Raw genomic sequence first — 26,029 nt, 5'->3', positions numbered from 1 at the left:
CGATTTTTCAACATAGCCCTCCATTTCCTACCGTCCAGAGCTCCAGTCACTATTTCCAAATGACAAAACGACAACATGTAAACCAGAATAGCAACAGGGAGCTACAAATGAAAATTGACAATCTATACATAAACCCATAGTAACCAGAAGACCAATACACAAAACAAAAAGGCTTCGAACTTACGCACCAACCTAATATTAACGATTTACCACCGTAAAATAACTTTCAACAAGTCTCTGAAACAATGATATCGATGATAATGGGCGCTACAAACCTCAGATAATATATCGCATACTCTGCCAATTAGACAGGGACTAAAGAACAAATTTATTATTAATCCTAAAAAAGTAGACAACATCCAATGAGAGGATACCTCTGACGGTGCTAAGAAACTGACCTTGCGACACGGTTATAAAAAGGACTCACATCAAGACGATGATACTTAAAATGATCCGGGTGTTTATGACAATGTTCCTTAGCTAGGACCTCCAGCCGGCAACAAAATTTAGTCTTTACAAAGCGACCGTTCTACACAGCATACTGTACGATAGTGTAGCACGGGCACAACCTGCAATACCAATATCCGAGAACTCGATATCCAACAAAGTAAATGCAAGAAATGAAGTTCAGGATATCCATCGTGGACGAGTTCGAGATATATTCATGAGAAATATCCCATCGACAAAGTACACCGCCACAGCGCTGTAGCTTTTATCGGGACAGACGCCCTATGCCACGTCACCAGACAGTTAGGACAAGTCGGAACAGTGTCCCAGACCAGGACAACAGCGCGATGTCCCTCGACATCTGGTTGCCCGGTATACAACGCAGTCGCCTTCTGACACATTATCCACCTAGGCAGGTTAACAATATAACCCTGGCATCACGTCGTAATGAAACCGGAGGTGATATGAACCCATCCGTGTACCAATCCCCTGACAGTGCCAAACAAAGAGAAAGTGCGGTATTAACGTCGATACCACACTTGTTAAGGGTTGCAGTCATCGACCGCTCTCCGTTCCAGTATCGCTGGACCCGCTAGTCGAGATTAACGCCGCTAGGGCCGCTCCGCTGCTTGCAACAAGTCTCTAGCGTGCGCTCAGCCTCTCTTGCTCGAATAGTATAGCCTTCAGCTGATAGAAAGCAACCTCTGACAAGGCGTTTAGTTAAAGTGAGGTCTATGTGATGCCTCTATAGCTCTCTGTTTGTAATAATATTCCTCCTGACTATGAAGACTCCTGTACCACCAGTTAAGTACAATATATTATTTTTTATCAACGACCTCTAATTATTTTAGTCGTTGCAGATCCATACCATGCAGTGACCTCCTTATCAAGTTCACTGACAAACCTGCTGTATATGCAAAGAAGAGATCTGTATGTTTCTATTTAGCATTGGCCACCACACACACACACACACACACACACACACACACACACACAAGCGCATGTTTCCGCTGGGCTTAGTTCGTCACAGTTCATCTTTCCGAGGATGGATAAGTACGACACCGCCACGGCAGTGCCTACATCGGATAGAAGACTGTTGTCCACCAGTTGGACTTACCTTCAGAGTACGACTGTCGCAGCCTAGGAATATTGTACAATGTTCTCTCCAGGTTTAGTGTCAGAGTGTCATTGAAGATATTTGTGTTTTGGAAACAGAATTGTACCCATAACAGCAGTCGTGGTTATCGACACGCGTGCCAGATGTTTGGCTGGAAGTGCCGGTCGGGTTGGCCGAGTGGTTCTAGGGCTACAGCCTGGAAACGCGCGACCGCTACGGTCGCAGGTTCGAATCCTGCCTCGGGCATGGACGTGTGTGATGTCCTTAGGTTACTTAGGTTTTATTAGTTCTAAGTTGATGACCTCAGAACTTAAGTCCCATAGTGCTCAGAGCCATTTGAACCATTTTTTTTGGTTGGAAGTAGCGCCCTTGTTTGCACTGAAATCAGCGGCACCTCGGTGTTTGTTGTCAACGTATTCGTTGGCAACTAATTGTAGATACAAAAGTAAGGATGACGCTGTCTGTAGGTGAATCCCTCTTGCATGCATCAAACAAGTGGACATCTTTCAGCGGTCTTTTAATGCATCTAGGAAAGCATGAACATGCCTGGTACTTTATTCTCAACACTGAAAATACATCGTATTCATACCAATAACAGCACTTTGCATATTACTCTAAAAGTTCAGATTAAAGGAATTAGTTTTCAGATCTGTCCGTATAGATTCCTAACAACAGTGGGGGTAGTAAGTTGGTAACCCCTAGCTAGTTCACAGGTTAAAATTTCTCTTTTGTTGTGTAATAATCACGACACGTCACTAAGAATACAGAGTCAACAACAACAACAACAAAAAAAAAAAAAAAATCATCCACATTCCTTTCTTGAAACGTATTGAATAAGTAATCAATGCTGGGAATAACAATACCCCGTTGCCTTCTGCAAAAGTAAGTAATAATGTAGGCTGGTCCTTCAGAAGTGTAATCGTGGTTGGTATAATAGTAGAATCCATAATATGTATTTGTAGTTAATCATAAATAATTTACTGTGTTCATAATTCATTAACATCAACCAGAATACCGCGACATACACTTTGATTTCGCTGTCGACATTGAGCCATTCTTATCCTTGTCCCAGCAGTGGAATACTAAAGGCAAACGATAGTTATAATAAACATTTTTCCTCTGGTGGATGCTGACCAGCGGAGTCGTTTGCTTCAGATTTGCCCCACCTTAGTTTCCAGTTCCTATGCACTCCTGTTATTTAAAATCATACAATAGACTAATCGACGTGTATCTGGGAAGTGCAGCCGTATCTAATTAATGTACTCTGCAAAAGGAGCTTTATAGAAGCATCATTAAGGTTGGAATAAAGTAATGTGGCAGCAATGTTGAAAGTTATGTACCCATATTTATTGCATTATTATAAGTTATTTTTTAGATAGTTGTGGAAAGTATTCCTGCTTTGTTGCCGTAACGAGTTTTCTGCCTTGCTGGGGAAGGTGGCTTTCAGCCTTGGGTCATATTTCCTGGCTGTAGCTGAAACAGAGAGAACAACAGACAAAGTTAGTTAAGCCGCACTTCATCACAAGCTGCCCATCTAAATTATAAGTTACTAAAACTTAAAACAGACATTCTAGAACATATTTTGGAACTGCTGTCCACTTCTAGGCGACGGAAGCCTATCAAAATTTTAACTATATTAACTTAAATATAGCCATAGCACAGTATAATAGAAAACTTCTTCGAAAATCTGCCTGCGATAATAATGAAAACAGAAATGTTATGCAATACAATTTATATCCTAACAATAATAATACATTCAACAGAAAACTGGAAATAGAAAGATTTCTGCAGGCTTTAGTTAACATGTTCGCAACTTTGCGGTTCAAAATATTTAACTAACTTCATGTTACTCTGTGAAATGATTGTATGTATTTTTAGATTTTATGCCAGTGCTGCCAAATTTAGTTTCTAAAACAACTCATCCACAGGACTAGATAAAACTGCCCTCCACCCTGTGAAGGACGTTTTGACATTCTGGAGGATTCCGGAAGTCTGTTATGGTAAGAATTGTTCATTTTGCTTTATGGGTGCAACCGAAACAACAGATAGTAGATTGAAATAAATTATATGTATACAAGAACATGTAAGGTTATTAGTCCTTGTTTGAATGTCATGTGACTGGTGTGGGTTTATAAGAGAAAGTTTACAGATCCTTTAATTTCCCCTCGCTGACAAAAGAAAACTTTTAGTGCCTTGCACCTGCTAATTACTAATAACAAATATGTATCCCTGGTCAGAACTCGCAAATCCCAACAACATGCACCAGACTCGCACTGCGTTCAACTTGACGTATGTACACTGCAGTGCTTCGGACGTGCCACTGTTACTCTTCACTTATCCCACGTAATGGTTTGGCGAGTTTTATTTGGCTGTCCATCATTTAGCTGATATAATTATTGTTTGTCTTAAACTTTCTTAGTGCAAGCGATTAATTTTATTTGTAAAGAATCATTATTGGTGACTGAGTAAACATTTTTCACATGTAATACGTTTTCAGATTTTGATTCATATGACCTTCATAACCGTTTTACAGAAACGTTACGTATGGTGTTTATTGTCACCTTTCACTTCTTTTGAAGCCAACAGATTTCTCATGACGTTACAGTAGAAAAAAGATTTTATGTATACTACTCTCTTCCCTCATATTTTGGGAGACATATTTTCTTGTAAACAATAGATTTCAGCTATCAGTCGTCCTTTTGAAATTTTATTGGCAGATCTAGATTTCAGCTAGAAACTAGCCATTCTCGATGCACTGTCATTTTTTTTCAATGCATGTTATGGTCGTGGTTCATCCACATTCAATGATTTACAACACCTCAAAACTTACATTATTGTTGCAGATCCAATTGTCTAGGTAGTTGTTCTATAAATACCATTTTCTCTTCCAACGGTCGGGTGTCGACTGCTGAAATTGTGTGCCCTAGGTACGTTCTCAGCATTCGGCATTCGGAATTGCAGCTGTATTTGGTCTGCAAAGATTATGTTTTGTAGCATGGAGCTTCAGCAGGCCGCCTACACCATCACAAGGCCCCTTCCCGTGACCAGTAGCACTGTATACCCAGTGAGTTGATGGCACAAGTAACTGACTCAATTCAAACAGCTGGTAACAATTTTTAAAATGACTAGGAGCACCATCAGAAATTATGATGATGATCTGTGCCCCTTTTTGCAGTTGAAGAATTTTGCGCATTGCTAGCAAAGTATGTGCTGAGTCATGTCCTGTGTCGTTACTTACAACTGCAGCACTTGTGGTCTTGTTTTGAAAATATGTCACGCCTGTAAAAATTGAAACCTGTACGACTTGTGGGAGAATTACAGACCAGTTCTCAGCAAAATCACAGTGAAGCACTAAATATAGTTCTTCAGCCTGTACACACCATTTCCCTTCTGCAATGTGTTGTTGCAATTTCTTCAGATGCTGGTGTGTTACTGCTTTCACTGACCATTTATCAAGTTCATCAATGAAATTGTCAAAGGCAATAGTTTTCTTAATTAATTTATTGTCTTACCATGTCATATATGTAGTTTCTGCAGAGTTATCTGCTACATCTTCCAGGCCAAGTCTCTGTAAAGACAGTCCTCCCTTTCCAGGGCAGTCACCACATTCTTGAAACAAATAAATCTCTCGCTTTACATCACAGACCTCTAATGACTTCACACGTCCAACCAAGGTGTCATATGTCACATGCTCCAGAAAGTTCTTCAACGTTGTCGGATTAAACATACTGCCATGAAGCACAAAAGGAGCACAGGCTCCATAACACTGTACAAACTTTCTTGATTTGTCTATCATATACTATGATACTGACGGAACGTGGTTCAAAATTATTTTCTTTGAAAATGTCTCTGGAATAATAATTAAAACTTGCACATTTTAACTGCAGGTTGCACAATATTTAACAGCCGAAATGATTTTTGTGAAAAATTCCTGACAAGAGGTGGAAGAGCGATTTTGTTCATTTTCTTCTGAATATGGAATTTCTACTTTGAAGAGTGTGATCAGCTTTGCTGTAGGGTACTCATCCATAGCTTTAGCAATTTCTCTGCATTTTCTTGATGCATAGAGCTTATGACTGGACTTCACCGACCACAGTTTCTTAACAGGAGTAACACTTACCTCTGTAGTTAACTGATTCAGGGTATTTAATTCTTCCTCTATTGAAGCAAAATCTGCATCATCTGCACTGTGGAAGGCTTCACCTTGTTCAGATACTACCATTGTTGTTATTCTGTTAAAATATTTAGAACAAAAAAAGTTGTCACTGGAAACATCTTCACACGTGACGTGACGTGTCTTTTTCACAGTTTGCACTAATTTTCATTAATTATTATCCCATACCTACGTAGTCTACCAAAAACAGCTTTAAGGTGAGCCTCATGGAGCTTTTGTGTAGCTGAAAACATCAGTATATCGTCGAGACAGGCGAAGGTGAAGTCTCATCCCCTGACACCTCATCAATGAAACGTCGCCGCGTTTGACCTGTGTTTTTAAGACCAATTGGCATACGTAAAAGTTCGAAGGGTCCAAAAGGTATAGTAACAGTTGTCTTCAGTATGTCAGCGTTCGAAACCTGTATCTGACGCTATGCCTTTTGACAATCTATGAAGCTGATGTATTTTGCTCCCACTAGTACACTCGTAAATTCACGAATATTGGACCCTGGCTACTGACCGGGTATCGTGTGAGCATTCAATTCCCTGCAATCACCGCAAGGCCTTCAACTTTCTCCTTTTTTTTCTTTAGTAGATATAAAAGTGACGAGCATGCGCTCTCATCTCCGTGACATTCCTCTTTCTAACATACGTTCGAATTCGGTCTTTCCGTCCCCAACCTGTCTGGTGACAGTCCTCTCGGTCCAAAAGAGACTGGAAGGTCCATCACTGTGTTTGTGGGGTGAACAGTACTGTGTGCCACTGCAGTCGACGACTGTGCTGTCAGGTCCATAAGATGCTCTACCTCCGTCGCTTGTACCGAACCGCCTCCTCTGTCTCTCAATTTTCATAGAAGGCTACTTCCCATTCCTTCTCGAGACAACAGAATTTCAGTGGTGATAACTAGCTGCGTACTGAAAATTCGCCCCTACGTTCGGTTCCGGCACGTCGACTGTTAAAAACGTCCAGCGCCAAGTATTACGAAAACCTAAATTCACATCCTTGCTGCAGCTGCCGTACGTTGCTATCGGCCGTTTATTTTCTGCCGAGTAGCAAACTAATGAACTGTCCTTGAATGACATATCTCTATCTACTAGCAGCGTGCTTACGTCACACCTGGTGTCCACTAGATAATAACATGAAGTCTTTACATCTCGTACACACAGTCGTCGTTACAAGGGCAAGCAGGAAGTGTCTGTACTTACAGTCTCCACGTTATTGACGAAACGTGCCTATCTGCATGGTAGAACATACTTGGCTGCTCGTTGTACGAACCGTCCGTGGTACAGGGTGACAATTACTGAACTATATGAAACAAATTCGCCATACCTTCTGGAATGGTTTGTGTTAGGGCGTTCAATCTGCAGGGTTGGCCGCGAGGCGTAATGGGAACTAGAATGCTCAGTATGGCTTGGTTTAGCGACGAATCCCACTTTCATTTGGATGGGTTCGTCACTAAGCAAAATTGGCGCATTTCGGGGACCGAGAATCCGTTTTCGCGATCGAGAAGCCTCTTCATCCCCAACGGATGACTCTGTGGTGTGCAATGTCCAGGCACAAAATAATCAGTGCGATATTCCTTCGTAGTAATAGACGGAAAATCATCGAGTAAAACTGAAGTGATATCAGGTGTTCGCCAGGGAATCGTCCTGGGACCTCTGCTGTTCCTGATCTATATAAATGACCTGGGTGACAATCTGAGCAGTTCTCTTAGGTTGTTCGCAGATGATGCTGAAATTTACCGTCTAGTAAGGTCATCCGAAGACCAGTATCAGTTGCAAAGCGATTTAGAAAAGATTGCTGTATGTTGTGGCAGGTGGCAGTTGACGCTAAATAACGAAAAGTGTGAGGTGATCCACATGAGTTCCAAAGGAAATCCGTTGCAATTCAATTACTCGATAAATAGTACAATTCTCAAGGCTGTCAATTCAACTAAGTACCTGGGTGTTAAAATTACGAACAACTTCAGTTGGGAAGACCACATAGATAATATTGTGGGGAAGGCGAGTCAAAGGTTGCGTTTCATTGGCAGGACACCTAGAAGATGCGACAAGTCCACTAAAGAGACAGCTTACACTACACTCGTTCGTCCTCTTTTAGAATATTGCTGCGTGGTGTGGGATCCTTACCAGGTGGGATTGACGGAGGACATCGAAAGGGTGCAAAAAGGGCAGCTCGTTTTGTATTATCACGTAATAGGGGAGAGAGTGTGGCAGATATGGTACGCGATTTGGGATGGAAGTCATTAAAGCAAAGACGTTTTTCGTCGCGGCGAGATCTATTTACGAAATTTCAGTCACCAACTTTCTCTTCCGAATGCGAAAATATTTTGTTGAGCCCAACCGACATAGGTAGGGATGATCATCAAAATAAAATAAGAGAAATCAGAGCTCGAACAGAAAGGTTTAGGTGTTCGTTTTTCCCGCGCGCTGTTCGGGAGTGGAATGGTAGGGAGGTGGTATGATTGTGGTTCGATGAACCCTCTGCCAAGCACTTAAATGTGAATTGCAGAGTAATCATGTAGATGTAGATGGCACGGTGACTACCGAACGGTACATAAAGGTTTTGGAATATGATTTCATGCCCATTATCCAAAGTGACCCTGATTTCGACGAGATGTGGTTACTGCAAGACGGAGTTCGACCCCATCGAAGCAGGAGAGCGTTTGATGTCCTGGAGAAGCAGTTTGGGGACTGCATTGTGGCTCTGGGATTCTCAGATCAGAGATACTGGCATGGGCCTCGATTGGCCTTCATATTCTCCGAACCAGAACGCGTGCGACTCCTTTTTAAGGGACTATATTAAATAGAAGGTTTAGAGCAATAATCCCAAAACGATTCCCGAGCTGAAAGCAGCAGGAGCATTCAGGTCATCGACAGTATTTATGTTCCGACACTTGAGAGGGTCACGCAGAACTTCCCTGTTCAGCTGCGCCACATCACCGCCAATGATGGCAGGCATATCGACCATGTCATAACCTAAATCCGAAAATGTGTAGCGACGTTCACATATTGAAAAAAATGTGTGCACGCCGTAGTTGTAGCAAATTTACTTTTTTTCATATCGTTCAATAATTAGCACCCTGTACCAACATAGCTGTTAAGATTCTGTCTATCCACTGTTTCCTAAGTGCGCTGCAGAACCCTCCGTTCCAGTGACATTACCAGCCTCGATTTTTCTCTGTAGCTCGTCTTTTAGTTTCTGAAACTGTGCAGTTGTATCCGCCCGTTGACCCTTGCGAATTGCCGCCGCCTGATACTTTTCCAACTTCGCGTCCGCTCAGTGTACTTGTTGTCTCCATTGTCGCATGAACTCTGTCGGACAGCTGCAGATAACTGGTCGTGTCCCACCCAGCCTTTGTAGCCGCCGCCGCCTTTACTGCCGTGGGGACCTGTGATGTCCAAACGTGCCGGAGCACAGAATCCGAAGATTCTGCCTCTCTCACTATCCCCCGTAACTGCCGCCAAAATTCTCAGGGGGATCTGACACGTTGTCGCTCGCTGAGTAACACGTTGTGTATCCGTTGATCTAACGGCTTACTAAGCTTACTTATCAAAATCTTCTTTAGACTTGTATATTGCTGTGTTGTTGGTGAACGCTTAATTTCGTCATCTACTGATGCTGCCGCTCTGGCCTCTAGACTGTTCAGACTGTTGACTGGCATCGCGATCTTTTCTTGATTGTTTGTTAGTGAATTACGAGTGAACGTCAACTCTAACATCGAAAAGAAGGGTTCCTGTTTATCAGACAGGAACGGAGACGTGCGAACCTTCATACACCGTCCACATGAATCTTCGTTTCTCGGAGTTTCGTCGACAGTGGAGCCTGTCGTGCGCAAATCATTAATTTGTCCCGGCGAAACGTTTCCGAGCCGCGCTATATATGCATCTGACTGCGCCGCTAATCCGAACCCCGGTAAACCGAACGTTCGGTTAATCCGAACATGAAAAATGAAAGTCTACACATGGAAAACTGTGCGGTTAACTGCTGTACATACACACTGTTTTAACTTACACAGTACAGTAAACATGTAGTAGAAAAACTGGCAAGAAACATTAGGTTCAAACAATGCATAACAATGAAAGAAAAGCTGTCAAATTTACTAAAATACAGGGGACATTTTTCCCTACTTTTTTAGATGACAAAAACTCTGTCATTGGTTTTTGGCGTAATGAAGGCATACTGTTATATGACGCATAGTTGCGCCATCGTCTCATAAACATGAAATCAGCAGGTGTAGCAGTGGGCTGTTGCTCCAAATAACGTAGCGCGAGGTCAAGGGCTTCTGCTACGTCACTGCGTGGCACCAGTTCTCCTTTGTCGCTTTCGGGCTCATTGTCACTTCTGTCACAGCAGTCCACTTCTTCCTGGTCTTGAGCCACAGCAGCAACTAAATCAGCGTCAGTAAGGTTCTCCACACATAACCTATCCGGTGCCATCCACTCATCTACGTTTCCTTCACCAGCTTCTTCACATCCAGGGATTGTCTGTATCATTTTTAGTAGATTTTCCTCTTCATTTTCAACTAGATTGTCCTGATATTCAACAGATGTCCACAGTTTTCTCGAAGATTTTCTCAGAGTATTTTCCGAAATATTCTGCCATGCCTCAGCGGCCCAATAAACAACATCCTTCACATTGGTCTTTTTTATTTTGTCCACTATAGGAATGCTATCATCTTGGATCAGCATTCTTACAAATTGTTTTCTGTAAATCAGTTTTAATGTTTTCAGTACGCCCTGGTCCATCGCCTGTGGAAGTGGTGTAACATTCGACGGCAGAAACTTCGTCACAATTTCTCCATCACATAATTCCTCAGTGCTGGGGTGAGATGGCGCGTTATCAGTCAAAAGGACTGACCGGGGAGAATAATGATTTTCGTTCGGAAACCGTCGAACAGAGGGAACAAACTGGCCGTGAAAGCATTCTTTGAACAACTTACCATCCATCCACGTTTTTTTCTGGTTTCGATAATATACGGGCAGGGACTTTATGTTGCAGTTTTTAAAAGCTCTGGGCCTAGCAGATTTACCGGTCAGCATAAAGGCAGCTTGTGATTACAAGCCGCGTTGCTGAACGCTAGTAAATTTACATGATCTTTGCATATTTTAAAACCAGAAGCACGGTCTTCTGCTTTTGATGCCAGGCTTTCTGTTGGCAATGCCCTAAAATTAAGGCCGGTCTCGTCAGCGCTATAAATTTCTTGGGGAGAATACTTTTCCTCTCTTATCATTTTTTCAAACTCACCCATGTATTCCTTCGCTGCATCACGGTCAGAAGAAAGCTTCTCTCCAGTAATTGTTAGCTGACGGATTCCATGACGTTTTTAGAATCTGTCCACCCAACCCGTACTCGCACTGAAGGACTCATCACCATTCATTAACTTGTTCAGGTAAACAGCCTCCTCCCGGACCAGTGTTCTACTCAAAGGAGTTCCCCTTTCTCTTTCCTGCGTAAACCAAAAGAAAAGAGCTTCATCCACTTTATCGTACTGGTATTGTTTCAGAGTCTGCCGAATTTCGAGTGTTTATCCCGAAGACGTTGCACAGGACTGTTCAAGCTTCATTCGGTTCTTTTTCCAATCACAAATGATTGTTTTACCAACACCTAGTTCCGTTGCCAGTTTAGATACATTCTCACCATTGTCTATCCGCTTCAAAGCATTCAGGTTTTCTTTGAGAGTTAACGTTGTATGTTTCCGATTACTCATGACGAAAATACGTGCACCACTACACCTGAACGAATACATTAGAACTGATAACGACTGCCAGCGATCCATAACTAACATAACCAAGCGCTTTGCGAGCCAACTGGCAGTGCAGTGACCTCAAACACTACAAAGGTCTGAACAACGCACAACAACATGGGCAGGGAGTGAGAGTGAGCCATTGTTCCCACACCTGTTCACATTTGCTACCCTGGTGTACCAACTTATCTGCTTGGTATACTTTATTCTAGAAACTCGTGACCGTAATTCCTGCTAATCCGAACAAATCGGTAATCCGAACATGGTCCGGTCCCAACTAGTTCGGATTAACGGGACTCTACTGAACTTTGTATCTGTACTAAATGTATCTTAGAACTTCTGTCGTATTCGTCGGAGAATTTGCGTCGCCTCGCTTGCTTGTTTCTTCCTGTGCGAGATTTCTGAACCTGAGGTCACCACTTTATGGCTGGTAAGTAACATCACATTAAATAATAACTTGTGGGAACATACAACTTAATTTCTCTTTCTCGTAAAACATAAAAGCCAATAACCAACAACATAACATTCTAAATCCATAGCGGGTGACCACCTTAGGCGACATAAAATGGAATGACCACGCAAAACAAATTGTAGGAATAGCCGATATTGGCTGAGATACACTGGAAAAATAGTAAAGAACTGTAATTCATCCCCGTAAGAAGTGGTTTACAAAATACTCGATTGACAGACTCTCGAGTGTTGTTTATGAATCTTACTCCCTCACGAAGTCGGATGTGCTCCCCGGTAGCTGAGTGGTACTGAGTTATTCGATCAACAACGAACTTAAACGGATGTCTTACGACGTCCGCCCCGAGGAGATGCAACGAACGAAACCGAACAAAAATGAGATTAAAAAAAAAAAAAAGTGGTCAGCGCGACGGAACGTCGTTCCGAAGGGACCCACTTCGATTCCTGACTGGGTCGGAGAATTTTTCCTCCCAGGGACTGGATGTTGTGTTGTCCTAATGATCATGATCTCATCCTTATAGACACACAAGTCGCTGAAGTGGCGTCAACTCAAAAGACACGCACCAGGAGAACGGTCTACCGTATGGGTGGCCTTAGCCCAGGGTGACCAAATTATTTTCGGTGAAAACGGTGACACATTCACCCGGGTGCCAATGGACACCTCATTCCACATGTACCCAGGTTTCTTAATTTTAAGTATATTGATGTTTTCTTGATACATTTTGTTAACCCCTTTATTAAAACTAATAAGAGGATACAAAAGATTGATATAATCTAGATTATCTGTATAATTAATGACATCTAATAGGCGTATACAGTAATAAAGAAATGTATTAGGATTTTACAAAATTTTACAGCCATTCAACTTTTAATCAATTAATATTAACAAGAGCTTTAATATTGCTGAGCACTTGTAGATGGAATTGACTGTCCCTGGAGAAAAGGATATTTTTCATTGCCTCCAGCCTTTTTGATCGTGTCTTTGTTCTTTGAGACACAGTGATAAAACTCGGTACAATACATATTGTAGCTGTACAGGATCTGCAGGATTGCTTCAAGAGAGTCCACCTCAATTCTGTTTATTTCATCAGTCCACTGGATATTCATGAACGAAAATATTCTTTCCACATTGGCATTATGGGTTGGGATTGCAAATAAATAACTTGCAGTTATTACCAACTCAGAGTAATGCTGAAGACAGTCACAGCTTTTAAAAAACACTCGGCTGCTCGAACTTTCGTCTCTTCACTTGACTGATGCTTCACAAAATAATTTTGTAGAGTTTTACGGCAGCTCGGTGCACTATATCTGTTCATGTGTTTCTTTGACCTGATGTGATGAGCTATGTCGGAACGTCCACCATGACTTATACTAATACAACAGTTACATACGGAACACTCGGCTTCGTAATCAAAACGACCTTTATTAATGAAATTCCATTCCTTGGAATAACAGTCACTGAACTTGCAGGCACGTTTCGGCATTGCGTTTCACAGCACTGCAGCAATAATACCACTAACATGAGAAAAACTATTGCACTTTGTCTGACAAAACATCAACTACTACACTGTTCTGACAATGAGTTTGTGAGTAAGTGGCGCGACAATCGGACGGTTTCATAGCTCTGTTACAATAATACAACTTACTACTTGTTGGCCAAAGTACCGCTCAAAGTAAATTATTGCCTGAGTGTATCAATACTGATACTGTGATTAATAGTATGGGACAATGGAGGTTTTAGATAAATAACCTAAAATATATTAATTTCTCATATTTCCTTTAATATAATGAAACCCCAAAAATTTGAGAAAGTTTCACGACATGTATTTAAAAACTGAATTCCGGGACTTTTGAGCGTCCCGAAACACAGGGATGAAAACTGAGACAATCCCGGTTTTCCGGGACGTTTGGTCACCCTACCCTAGCTACACAACTGAGCCGTAGTAAAAATTGTCGTTTTGAAGAGCGCGCCGCAGCGCGTAGTGTGAAGCAATCGCCCTCCGTTTCTGGCGGTGGCGCCGCTGTGGCAATCGCAGCTTTTGTGTCTCCCTCTGCTGGGAAAGGGTATAGGTTGCCTGTTCACGTGCATTTAAGGGGCGTTATGAGCTTGCCAGTGGGTCAGTCTGGGTCAGTCCCTCATCCCCAGCTTGCTAGTCTGTCTCTCGTCCGAATTTGTGAGGCAGTTACTGTCTGTCTGTCGTCCGGAATGCTAGTATGTCTTTCGTTCGGATCAATCGTTAAAGCCGGATAAATGAGAGTCTTTCCACTCCGCCAGTAAGAAAGTCAGCGAGCGGTCGCCCGGTCGGGGCTTAGTTCCTGCATCTGCGCGTTAGGCCGCCAGTCTGCTCGAGTTCCTCATGCAATGGTAAATTGCAGTCGGATCGATCGGTTGGTCGGTCGCGCACTGAGGCACAAGAAGACTGTTCCGTCTTGAGCGTCGGCGCATGTGAGGTCGCCACGTGAGTCCAATGGGCCGCCCCGTATAGCGAGGGGTAATGGCTTCGCCGTCGACACGAGAGCAACAGGAGTCAACCCACGACACCGGTCTGGCCGGTGCGAGCTGCGACGCCGTTAGACGGGAGATGGGCGCGCCTTCCTGCGTTCGTTGAAGCGGCTGGCAGCCGACGATTCGGGAGGGCGATTTGGGAGTGCTGCGCCAGGTCTTCTGCAGAAATCGCAGTTTATTAGAAGTGATTGCTGATATGTTGTTTGATTTACTTGTTAAATTCTACTTGTTTTCTTGGTGAGGTCACCAGCCGCTTTTTTTTTTTTTTTTTTTTTTTTTTTTTGGGCGGGGGGGGGGGGGGGGGGGTCGTCCCACCATTCTTCTCCGTTTGCCCACCCGCGGGAAGGTGGTTATTTATGAATTGGGTGGTCCGTTTTTCCCTTGTGGAGTAGGGGTGGGTTACAGCAACCTGTGGTTCGGGATGTTCGGTAATCTCCCTATCAATCTGCCGTACGTTAGTGGCTGCCTCTGTCATGTTTGTCGGATTCGGTGTGTTTACGAATTTATTGCTTGGAGTGTAACGGCCTAATTCCTGAAATACGTTTTGATCTTGCCTATCATCTTGCGGGGCGGCATCTGTGTACTGTAGAGCATTTAACTTGTTTGGCCAACCATGTAGAATTTTATATATGATTGCATTTCATGGGCTTTTATTTAAATGATCAATTTAGTATATAAAGTTGCCACCCTTTCACCGTAAGACTTTCTTAGAAGTTAAAATCAAGTTGTACCTTCGGTGGCAAAGTTAATATTTTAATTTTAGTGTTTTGTACCATTTCCATCCCTCCTACAGGGTGCATAGTTTGTGTGCTTGTGTGAATTGTTAAAACGTTTAGTTTAAAGTAATCTGGTGTGTTGCAGATTTGCACCAGTGTAGTCTTTCAGAGGTTGTTGTGAGCGGTCATAACTACGGCCGTGTCAAAAGGGAGTGGCAAGGTTCTCAGCCCGAAAGCTCATACAGTCAAAAATTTGTTTCTTTCTGTCTCTGAATAAATTGTAACTTGATATTTAGAGGGTGCTTTCTGATTATAATTTTAAATCTGTTTTTTTTAATGCTTTAGGCACCATTAAAGTGAATAAATTACCATTTGTTAAAAAGGAATTTGCTTATTATTTCATCAGTTACTCCCTGGCAACTACTTCCACGCTCACATAGTGTGATTAAATGTGTTAATGTTCTTGATGAATCGCTAGTAAATAAATTAAATTTTTAAGAATATTTTTTTGAACATAAATCACGGTTCAACGACATTTCCATGTACCAAGTAGGATTAATAGAATAGATAGAGACAGTCCAACGACGAGCAGCGTGTACCGTCATGTGATCGCTTTTTCTAGTCGGCGGGAGAACGTTATGCAGATGGTCAACAAACTCCAGTGGCAGAAGCTATAAGGGGCAGATGGAGCCACTCACATTAAGATTACTCGCTAATATAGCTGTAGAAGCAGATAATAACAGAAACAACGAAAGTATAATGCACAGGAAAATAAAATAATAAAAGCAATGACCATCCAAGGCTTCAGAAATAAGAGCGAATTGTGAACAAAATGCTACTTATTATGGAAACAAGAAAGAAATTCGTCATGCCGTATATTTAGATAGTTTTCATGTAAGAACATCATTGCCTGCAAGAAAATGCAATCAAAATACACGAAATGAAATTAAACAGCAAAGGAAGTTCATTTTTTCGTAACATGTTGAAACGTTAGCGATTGTTCGTAACATAAGAACAAAATGCGACATTCCCAATCGCAGTTTCTTTTCGTTCTACTGGTGGTAACCGGTTTCGGTTACAAACCATAGTCAGAACAACGTACCAGGCAGCAAGGAGAGCCGCTGAACCGAGCTGATGTGCAACGACGTTAAGGTGTGTGTATCACTCAGCAGCTCTGAACACCGGTGCTTCGTATAGTCTGACGATTTTTATAACCGAAACCGGTTACTTCCAGCAGGACGGAAATAAATATTTACTTTTATAAGAAGGACATTGATTAACATGTTAAAGAGAATAAAATGAAATTAACTGGACACTAATTCGACACGCACACTTATAAGAAACATCTTGCAAGGCAAAATGTTCGAAAAACTCAGTAGGTAGGACTAGTACTTTAGATACTGAAGTCCATGGAATTAACGGCAATAGGTGAAACCAGACGTAAAAATGGCAAGGGAAAGACAAGTATGGCCACATAAAAAAGCCGTTGCCTTCAGTGTCTAGTGATGATGAGCTCGTGGTTATTCTGTAACAAGATCGTTTCGCTTAGCTTGCGAATGAGATGACACATCAAAGGAAGAGGGAAAGGTAACCAAGGCAGAGGAAATGTTTAACGCTGAGGTAAACTGGTAGACCACTTGTGCTACTACTTGTCTGGCAGTACTGACTATGTAAACCAGAAAACGGCAGGCAAAGAGCAAATCCTCGCAGCCAATAGAGACCCTCCCCAACGTCAAGAAGTGATGGAACTTTCTTGCAAGGTGTCTGCCTTTACCGTTTAACGAGTTGTCGGTGGTGCAAATAGTATTCCAAATATAAACAGTTCTTCATCTACATCTTTATTAGTGTATACGACCTTCAACACTTTAAATAAGATGTTACAACATCATGTTGTTAATAGTGAATGTAGCTCGAAATGGAATTTAGTAGTTTTAATGATTTTTAGATCTTGAAGAGCAATGTTTCAACTTTCATTGTAGATAATTTTTTTTTTTTTAATTTGAAACTTGAGATATAAAATTACATAACAGATCGACAGCAAATATTTGAATGGTACCCAAGCGAGTGAGACAGGTTTGTAGCCTGTCTCATTGTTATTGAATCTGTAAACCCAGCAAACAGAAAAGCAAACCAAGGAAAAACTGAGAAAGGGAACTAAATTTTATGTAAAAAATTAAAAACGTTCAAGTTTGTGGTGACATTGTAGTTCTGTCAGAGACGGCAAAGGACTTGGAAGAACGAAATGCATAGTTTTTTGAGAAGAGGTTATAAGATAAATTCAACGAAGTTAAAACAAGGGTACTGGCTGCTAGTCAAATTAAATAAAGCTATTCTGAGGGAATTACATGAGGAAATAACATACTAAAGGCAGTACATAAATTTATTTATTCAGCTGGCAAAGTAACTGACTGTGGCTGAAGTAATGTAGATAATGTAAGGTGGAAACTGGTGATAGCAATAAAAGCATTTAGGAAAAATTGGAATTTGTTAATGTAGTATAAATGTAAGTGATGGCAAGTCATTTTTGAAAGTGTTTGCCTAAAGCGTAGCCTTGTGCGAAAGAGAACGTCGACAATAAGCAGTTCGGACAGGAAGAGAATCAAAGCTTTTGAAATGTGCTGCTATAGCAGAAAGTTGAAAATTATATTAGTAGATCGAGTAACTAATGAGGTACTTAATCCAACTGTTGAGAAAAGATTTATGGTAGAAATTAACTAAAAGAGGGTATCGGTTAATGGGACGCATCCCGATACATCAAGAAATAGTCAGTTTCGTAATGGAGAGAAGATTAGGGAGTAAAAGTTGTAGAGGCAGACCTAGGCATTAATTCAGAAAGCTGGTTCAGATGGATGTAGGGTACTGTTGTCGAAGTGGCTTGGAAAGGGCATAAAAGCATGGAGAGCTGCATCGAAAAAGTCTTCAGAGTGAAGACCACAAAAACAACGGAACCGAAAAGAAAGTAAATCAAATCTTTACGAAATTTCCCATCGTTTCGCAGATAATCTGGTACTTGAGTTTCACAACGAACTACCTGTCGATGATAAAAAAAATCCTGAGGACACTGATGTGATTGGAATTATCAGGTTATCGTTCGCTAGATTATGCAACTGGAGGAGGAAAACTTTCATGTCTTTAAGGTTTACCTCCCAGCTTTCGTTTGCTGTTTACTAAAGTCTTATGATGACTCCAAACAACCCGCTTCAGAAGAAGAGTCACTACCTTGTTCGCAGTTGCTGGTTCCAGAGGTATCAGCAAGGTTAGTTGCTGACAAACGTCTTATTGTAGAAATCATCATAGCACAAGTCAGGGGTTCCGAGTACGCATATTTTCGAAACCTGGGTTAAGCAGACATGATACTACTTCCAAATGCTTACGTTCAATTCGTGCCAATTTTCATCCTATTCGCTTTTGCAGCTCACCTTATACGGTCTCTGCTACTCTACTGACAGCGCAGTCACCAGAAACGCGGCCAGAATTTTGGGTAAATAATAAAAATGTAATAAATCATGACTAGGATCCACAGAGACGATTCTTGTTGTAAAGTGCTGGTAGGAGTAAAAGTATAGATTGAATATTGTGGAGTAAAAAAATATTTTCCAGATGAAAATTCTCGACAGCAAGAAATATCAGTAGCTTTTTTTTTTTTTTTTGTATCCGTAGCCCATCGTTTCTTGCTCTGAGCCTATTCCCGCTATGGGAGAACCTCTCCCCACGCTACAGAAATTAATAAGTATCCCTACAACTGAGAATGATATTTCGTGTCAATCAAAAAGGCTTAGAACAGTAGCAAAATAGTTAAAGTGACTGCCTATGAAAATGAGGATATCCAGATACGATTCACAGTCGGAGCTCAGGCGTAGACGCAAACACAGAAATGGTTTCTTCAGAAAGTCGGGCTGTTTTTTCTGTGCAGCTCGAATCAAACTGATGCTTCGCGTGAGAGCCATGGGCGAAGCTTTGAGACAACGAAATAATAAAAAAAAATGTTAAGTTCACACTTACCACATTGTGAGGAATAGTGTCGGGGAAACTGCAGTCATAGGTGGCGCCACCCTGCAACTGTAGCTGAAAAAACGCCGTCCTATTCGAGATGGTACGGTGGAAGCACACGACACGTGGGCGAACGCCATCCACGTGAGTCGGGAGTCTGCTAATCAGAGACTGGTAGAGCCGTTCTTCTGTGTGTGTGTCCCCTAAAGGTAGTTCCGAATACACGCGAAACGCGCATTTGAGTGGTTCATCAGCAATACCTGGCAGATTAAAATGGTAACGTTCTCTGATAGCACCCAGATGGCAAACGACGGTGGGAAATCCTGGAAACCTTAGGTACAGCATTCCACTGTCGTTCCGGAGACGACATTTCACTGGACGATCCTCAGTAGGGCGCTGCACTCTCAGGTGGAAATATTCATCTGGCAGCTGTGAATCGTTGGTACAGTACATTCTCAAACCGGTAAAACTTACTTTCCGGCCCCCACTGAATCCGAAAAGATACGGTGCACTGTTTTGGATTAGGTTGAAGTTAGTGTGTCTCGTTGCGTTTCCTTCGAACGAACATGAATAGGACGAGTACCCCTGTGGCAGATCCAGACGAAAATCGTCCTGTGGGCGGTCTCGCCTGACTCGATCGTCGGTTTTCTCAGGTTCACAAATCAGGGGCGGAGCATTGCCTATGAAAAAGATGAGCGCGTCTTCGGGCCTAGAAGGGGAATACTGGAATCTCGCCTCCGCGAAGTAATCTCTAGCGTCGCGGCCGCGGGAGACTGCGGCCATCGTCAGCAGCAGAAGGCTGCAATACATCCCCGACCTCTTCATGGCGCACTGAACTCTGGCGCTGCCCGCTCCTCAGGCTCGAGAGGCCAGTGCTGTGCTATAAACGCGGCGTCCCTACGTCACAGCCCTACGTCACAGTTAGTTTTTGTTTCTGAGTTTGTCAGTTTCTTGTGAGCAAGTCTCGTGGCTGACGTCACCGCAGCTGCTGCGGCCTCTGTGGGCCGCCCTCGCCGCTGTCTCCCAGACTCTGTGTTAGCTGTCGCCATGTCACCTTTTTCTGCTTACTGTTTGTGGCTGACTGACATGTGAACACACGTAGCTGCTCGCTGACGATACCGTGTAACACTTTTTCAGGGTGAACTGAATGACATCAGTCTCCAAGAATCTCCAGTAAACCTCCGTAAGCTTCGGCTGATGCCAGTGGGCCCAATGAGTACCACAGTTTTCTTCCCTGTCCCTACACCTCTTTCAAAAAAAATGTTCAAATGTGTGTGAAATCTTATTGCACTTAACTGCTAAGGTCATCAGTCCCTAAGCTTACACACTGCTTAACCTAAATTATCCTAAGGACAAACACACACACCCATGCGCGAGGGAGGACTCGAACCTCCGCCGCGACCACACCTCTTTCCTCCCAACCTGATCGAATAGTGAAAGACGCAGAAACACATGATTGTGATGGTAAATAGTCGCATAGTATGTGTCCCCTCCATCGCAATTGACATTTCGAGAGGGGAGTGTGCACTATGCCTACAGGGTGTACGAGTACTCCCACTAACGCTGTAGCCCCTGTTTGGTGACAAATGTTATTCTGCATGTTGGAACCTACATTATCAGCTGTTGGGATTCATGTTTATAAGCTTTCATGGTCGCAGTCTATATTTAATTTGTAGCCGTTGCAGATTCGAGCGTTCATAGGTACGCTATTAAGGAGCGCTTAGTGACGACTGTGTGAGTCGCCGAACGACAACACACAGGACAGCCAGTGAAACAGATTGTCGGAGCATTACAGGAAAGATTTAGTACGGCTCCACGGCGAAAGGCAAAGCTTCTGGACTGGGAAATAAGTATTTTTGCTTTCGAAATGGTTCAAATGGCTCTGAGCAATATGGGACTTAACATCTATGGTCATCAGTCCCCTAGAACTACTTAAACCTAACTAACCTAAGGACATCACACAACATCCAATCATCACGAGGCAGAGAAAATCCCTGACGCCTCCGGGAATCGAACCCGGGAACCCGGGCGTGGGAAGCGAGAACGCTACCTCACGACCACGAGCTGCGGACTTTTGCTTTCGGTTGTATTAAAGACAGACAGCGGTGTGGAAGGAAGAGGATACGAGAAGAAACGTGTACCGGAGTCCCTGCTTCTACGGAACAATTTCATATAAAGTCGGCACGTAGATATGTTGCGGAACTTGGTATACAAAGGACAACAAAGCGAGGTCAGACGAGGAAGGACCTTTAAGGTCAGACCTCTTCGACCGACATTAGAAAACGAGAGTGAAATGAGCGCGTTTAACACGCCTTGCTTGTTTAACTCAGTTTCCGAATGCATTGAACCGTGCCAAGTTTGTGTTATCTCACGTGCTAGAAATGTTGCCGTTTGGACCAAAGAGAATCCTCATTACACAGTGGAGTTAGAAAGGAACCTGTCACGCGTTACGGTATGGGCAGCGATGACATCACAACATCTTCTCGGACATACTTCTGTGAAGGAAGTGCGAGTGGTGCAAACTGTTTCCGCATTTTACAAACATGATTAATACCTCAGCATGAAGTATCGGGCCTCGCATAACTCATAGGGTTGAAGCAACACGGAGTGCCTGTTCACTACGCTCTTTAAGTTTACGATTTCCTAAATGAACACTCTGTAGGACAGCGAGTAGGTCGTGGTTCATCAGCAACAGCAGCTGCCTTGGAATGGTCACCAAGATGTCCTGACCTCACCACACCTGACAACTTGTCATAGGGAGTCATTAACGCGCAAGTATTTGCGCGTCGTTATGCTACAAACGAAGAACTGCGCAGCACTGTCCAGGATGCGTTTCGCACTACGACATGAGACACGCTTGAGAATATGTCAAGAAGGACAAAGAAGTGTATGAAAATGTCTATGCAGTATGATGGGGAAGATACGAGTATATTGCACGCTTATACTTTGCAAGTACTTGAGCTAAAAGTAATCAAATCAATAGCTTCCGATACTACGAGCATCAAAATACACGTCGGAGATGTGTATACTGCTGGCTTTCAAAAGAGCGACACCACGAAGATGGCTTGTAACAGATGGCAACCGGCTTTTATTCAAAAGTAGCATTAGTGATTGTTGGTGACAAGATCCGCTGTTGCCTCATGTATGGACGTGAAATGTCTGCGAACATACTCGCAATTAGACAGCGGCAGGGCCTGTGAAGATTGCGGCATATCTTTCCACGATTCTGCAGCTCGAGTCGGTTGCGATCCGATGGCTGCCCTGCAAATATGGAACCGATGTGTTCAGGACGGTGAGACTCAGCTGCGAGCGGGTTGTCAGCCACACGTCGCGCCTAGCAGCCCAGAGGAGAGGCTCAGGGCGGCTCCCCACGAGGCAGCGAGGGGCGCCCGCCTGCAGCGCGCCGGGCCTCCACACCGCGCGCCGCTGCGGCCAACACAAAAAAAATGTGTGTGAAATCTTATGGGACTTAACTGCTGAGGTCATCGGTCCCTAAGCTTACACACTACTTAACTTAAATTATCCTAAGAACAAACAAATGGTTCAAATGGCTCTGAGCACTATGGGACTCAACTGCTGAGGTCATTAGTCCCCTAGAACTTAGAACTAGTTAAACCTAACTAACCTAAGGACATCACAAACATCCATGCCCGAGGCAGGATTCGAACCTGCGACCGTAGCGGTCTTGCGGTTCCAGACTGGAGCGCCTTTAACCGCACGGCCACTTCGGCCGGCATTAGAACAAACACACAAACCCATGCCCGAGGGAGGACTCAAACCTCCGCCAGGACCAGCCACACAGCCCAGGCCAATACAGGCGGCTCCTTACGTTCCGTCATGGAGTCTGTCGAGCATAATGCCTCTTTTTTACTTCTCTTCCTGAATATCAGAAAGAGGTTACTTAAAAGTAAATCCTGGGTGCCACCACTCCTCAAAGGAAGAGTAATTAAAGATTGTCTATAAGTGCAGCCAACTTACCGAGCTGAGTGGCTACTACAAACGGTAAACGTACACCTGTTATCAGGGCAGCTGAAAGGCGTCGTTTTATTACGAGATTACTAGCCATGTGTGATTTCACCACAGACTGATGTTCATTGACACTAGAGCAAATAGCGGACCTGTGTTCAAGAACTGAGTACCTCGCAACAAGTTCACTGACAATGAAACTTAATTTTCTCAAAGCAGGCAATTGTATCATGGCTTTGATTACTTTCCTCTACTACCGTTCGTGATTAAGGTTTCGCTGTGTCATGCTTCTTACTGGGCTAATACGGAAGCAATTTCATTTTAGAAGCTTTACAGATACAGTCTCTGTAGGGACAGAATATATGTTGAATGTATTTTTGGCAGTGTTGCCAAACATTCCACAATTTTTGACCGACCTTCAAATGTACCTCCAGAATTTGTTGAAAATATGATAAAAACTTCCTGTGGGTTGCACAGTTTTGTTGGTGATCGAGACAGACACAGATCTGAAAACACTTTGAATCCTTCTGTACACGACATGTCGACAGATCCGACACGAGCGGGAAAAAATATGAGTGATGCTCACGAATCGTCGTCTTCCATGAAGATCGTATACCTCCAATGTCCGGTGGAAGCTTGAATTTTCTGCAGTGTTTTCGGTGATATTTGCTGTCTTAAGTAGATGTGGCATAATACCAGATTGTAAAATGTGATTAGGAAATTCTGCCAACACCCTTTTAAAAATTCTGGATGGACACCGCCTTCAGCTTGGGACTTTCCAGGTTTTATGTCATCTGTGACTCTATTCACTTCGTCGGCTATAGAGGGACCTGAGCATGTAATTACTATTGGAGCTTCGCTTTATCTGATGGTAAGACTGCAGTCCTGATGTTCTTTGGGTGTTTTGACTATATGGTCAGCTATTACACTTGGCGAGATGGATACACAGGGGTTGGAACACTTGCACGAAGTGCCACTTGCACGGAGCCCGGGTTTCTGCTGGGGCTAACAGGCTACACTTCAGCGCACCTGCTCGTGCTAGCGGGTTTGCATAAACACCACAGCAGTGAGCAACCATGTACCATTCAGGGTGTCCCATTAACGCCTTCTACGGCACATTTATTTTTAAGACTATTGTATTAATTAGTACTTGCAATGAAATTCAGCATAATGGGAAATGTCAATGAAATTCAACATTGCAGTCTTTTCATGACTGCCGTTTTAGGACGAAATTTAAACTTCCAGCCTTACATTTCATTGTCATTTTATTGAAACGTTTAACATGTGAGAGTCATTCAATAATTAAAGGGAAAAATTGGTCTGGAGAAAAATGCCTTTGTTTTTACAAAACAATATTTTTTTCACTTTTCAGCATTATCCCCTTGAACATTTATGCACTTGTTCCAACGGGCTACAACGTTTTTTTATTCCGGCTGCAAAGAATTCTTTATCTTGATGTTTGAACCAATGTCCCACAAACTTTTTCACGTCCTTGTTGTCCTGGAACCTCCTTCAATCCACCAAACAAATGTAAATCACTAGGTGCTAAACCAGGATTGTAAGGGGGATGAGGCAGTACTGCCCAGCCCATTTTTTTGTCGATGGTTTCACGAGTTAGTTGAGCAATATGAGGAAGTGCGTTGTCTTTCTGGAGAATCACACCTCTCCTCTGAGATCCACGACGTCTCTCTCTCGTAGATGGCTTCACCTTGTTTAAAAGCAAATCCGAGTAGTATTGGCTGTTCATTGTACGCTGCTCTTCGAGATAATCACAAGAAACTGGACCTACTGCACCCAAAATACCGTCAACATGACTTTTCCTGCTGATGCTTGGGTTCTAAAATTTTCTTTACAGGTGAGTTGGTATGCTTCCACTCCATGCATTGTCTTTTTGATTCTGGCTCATAATAGCAAACCTAATTTTAATCACAAGTTAATATTTTGTTGAGGAAGTCCTCACCTTCTCTTTCATAACGTCCTTTTAGCTCTGTGCACACTTTCAACCTTGTTTCCTTGTGTAGCCAAGTCAATTCCTTTGGGACCCATATTGCACATGTTTTGCGGTCCTTCAGCTTGTTACAGATAATGCTATGAACTGTACCAGTACCAACTTGAACTTTATCAACTATCATTTCCACAGTCACACGGCGGTCGTCATGAATAATGTCATCAATTCGACTTACAAGTGAGGGAGTTTAAACTGCAACTGGTAGACCAGAACGGTGTTCGTCAGTCACTGAGTCGCGACGATTTTTGAACTGCCCTACCCACTTGTAAAAATTTGTGCGATCCATACAACCTTCACCATAAACTATAAACATTCTACAGTATATATTCACTAGTTTCTCCTCCTCAGCAAATAAAAAACGAATAACAGAACGTTGTTCAACTATTGTGGACGTTTAAAGCGGAATCGCGATATAGAAATGTATTTTTGAGGTTGTAAACAAAACAACGTTGGTACATCAGCTGATCAGGGCTCATCCCAGTCATGCCAACTTAAAGCCATAAAAGCACCAAACTTGCCCTACTAACAGTGTTTTCCGCAGGCCGATTTCTTTCTTTAATTATTGAATGACCCTCGTGAAAAGACAGTATGTCGATGAATATTACTTTTTTTACCTTGCACGACGTATGGTATCAGTTTTTGAGTAATGCTGATTCGAAGTCAAGCTCTTAAATCTGCCAGTGAGCTACTGTAGATGAATTTCGTTCTCTTCATTGAGTAAAATAGCACCATGTACATGTAAGCCTAAACATTGACATAATCGTACCTGCAGACTTCTGAAGTAGCGAAACTTCACGTCGAAGAAACAGAAATCGACGAAACTAATTTTGCTGTGAAATATTAATCACCCAAACGCCACACTGTTGGTGTGTAAGTTTCAGTTGTAGCCGAATTTCCGCACTGCCAGCAT

General features: G+C 42.8%; 1 protein-coding gene across 1 annotated transcript; it reads right to left on the bottom strand.

Annotated features, from left to right (window-relative positions):
• Positions 1-2,887: 2,887 nt before the first annotated feature.
• Positions 2,888-19,988, bottom strand: LOC124545372. The gene is made up of 2 exons (XM_047124282.1): positions 19,158-19,988; positions 2,888-3,037 (listed from the first exon to the last, which is right to left on the bottom strand). Exons 1-2 carry the CDS (start codon positions 19,968-19,970, stop codon positions 3,008-3,010), a joined length of 843 nt encoding a protein of 280 aa, XP_046980238.1. The 5' UTR covers positions 19,971-19,988; the 3' UTR covers positions 2,888-3,007.
• Between the last annotated feature and the right edge of the window lie 6,041 nt (positions 19,989-26,029).

This window comes from Schistocerca americana, chromosome 8 (genome assembly GCF_021461395.2).
Source record: "Schistocerca americana isolate TAMUIC-IGC-003095 chromosome 8, iqSchAmer2.1, whole genome shotgun sequence".
Taxonomy (NCBI): Eukaryota; Metazoa; Arthropoda; class Insecta; order Orthoptera; family Acrididae; genus Schistocerca; species Schistocerca americana.
This window is presented reverse-complemented; position numbering and strand designations above follow the sequence as displayed.

Bases quoted from the DNA above. Each gene is read 5' to 3' on its own strand.
- LOC124545372 (XM_047124282.1), bottom strand. From the start codon at position 19,970: ATGAAGAGGTCGGGGATGTATTGCAGCCTTCTGCTGCTGACGATGGCC. The intron at 3,038-19,157 runs GTAAGTGTGAAC...TCTCTGTTTCAG, and splicing joins ACACTATTCCTCACAATGTG to CTACAGCCAGGAAATATGAC.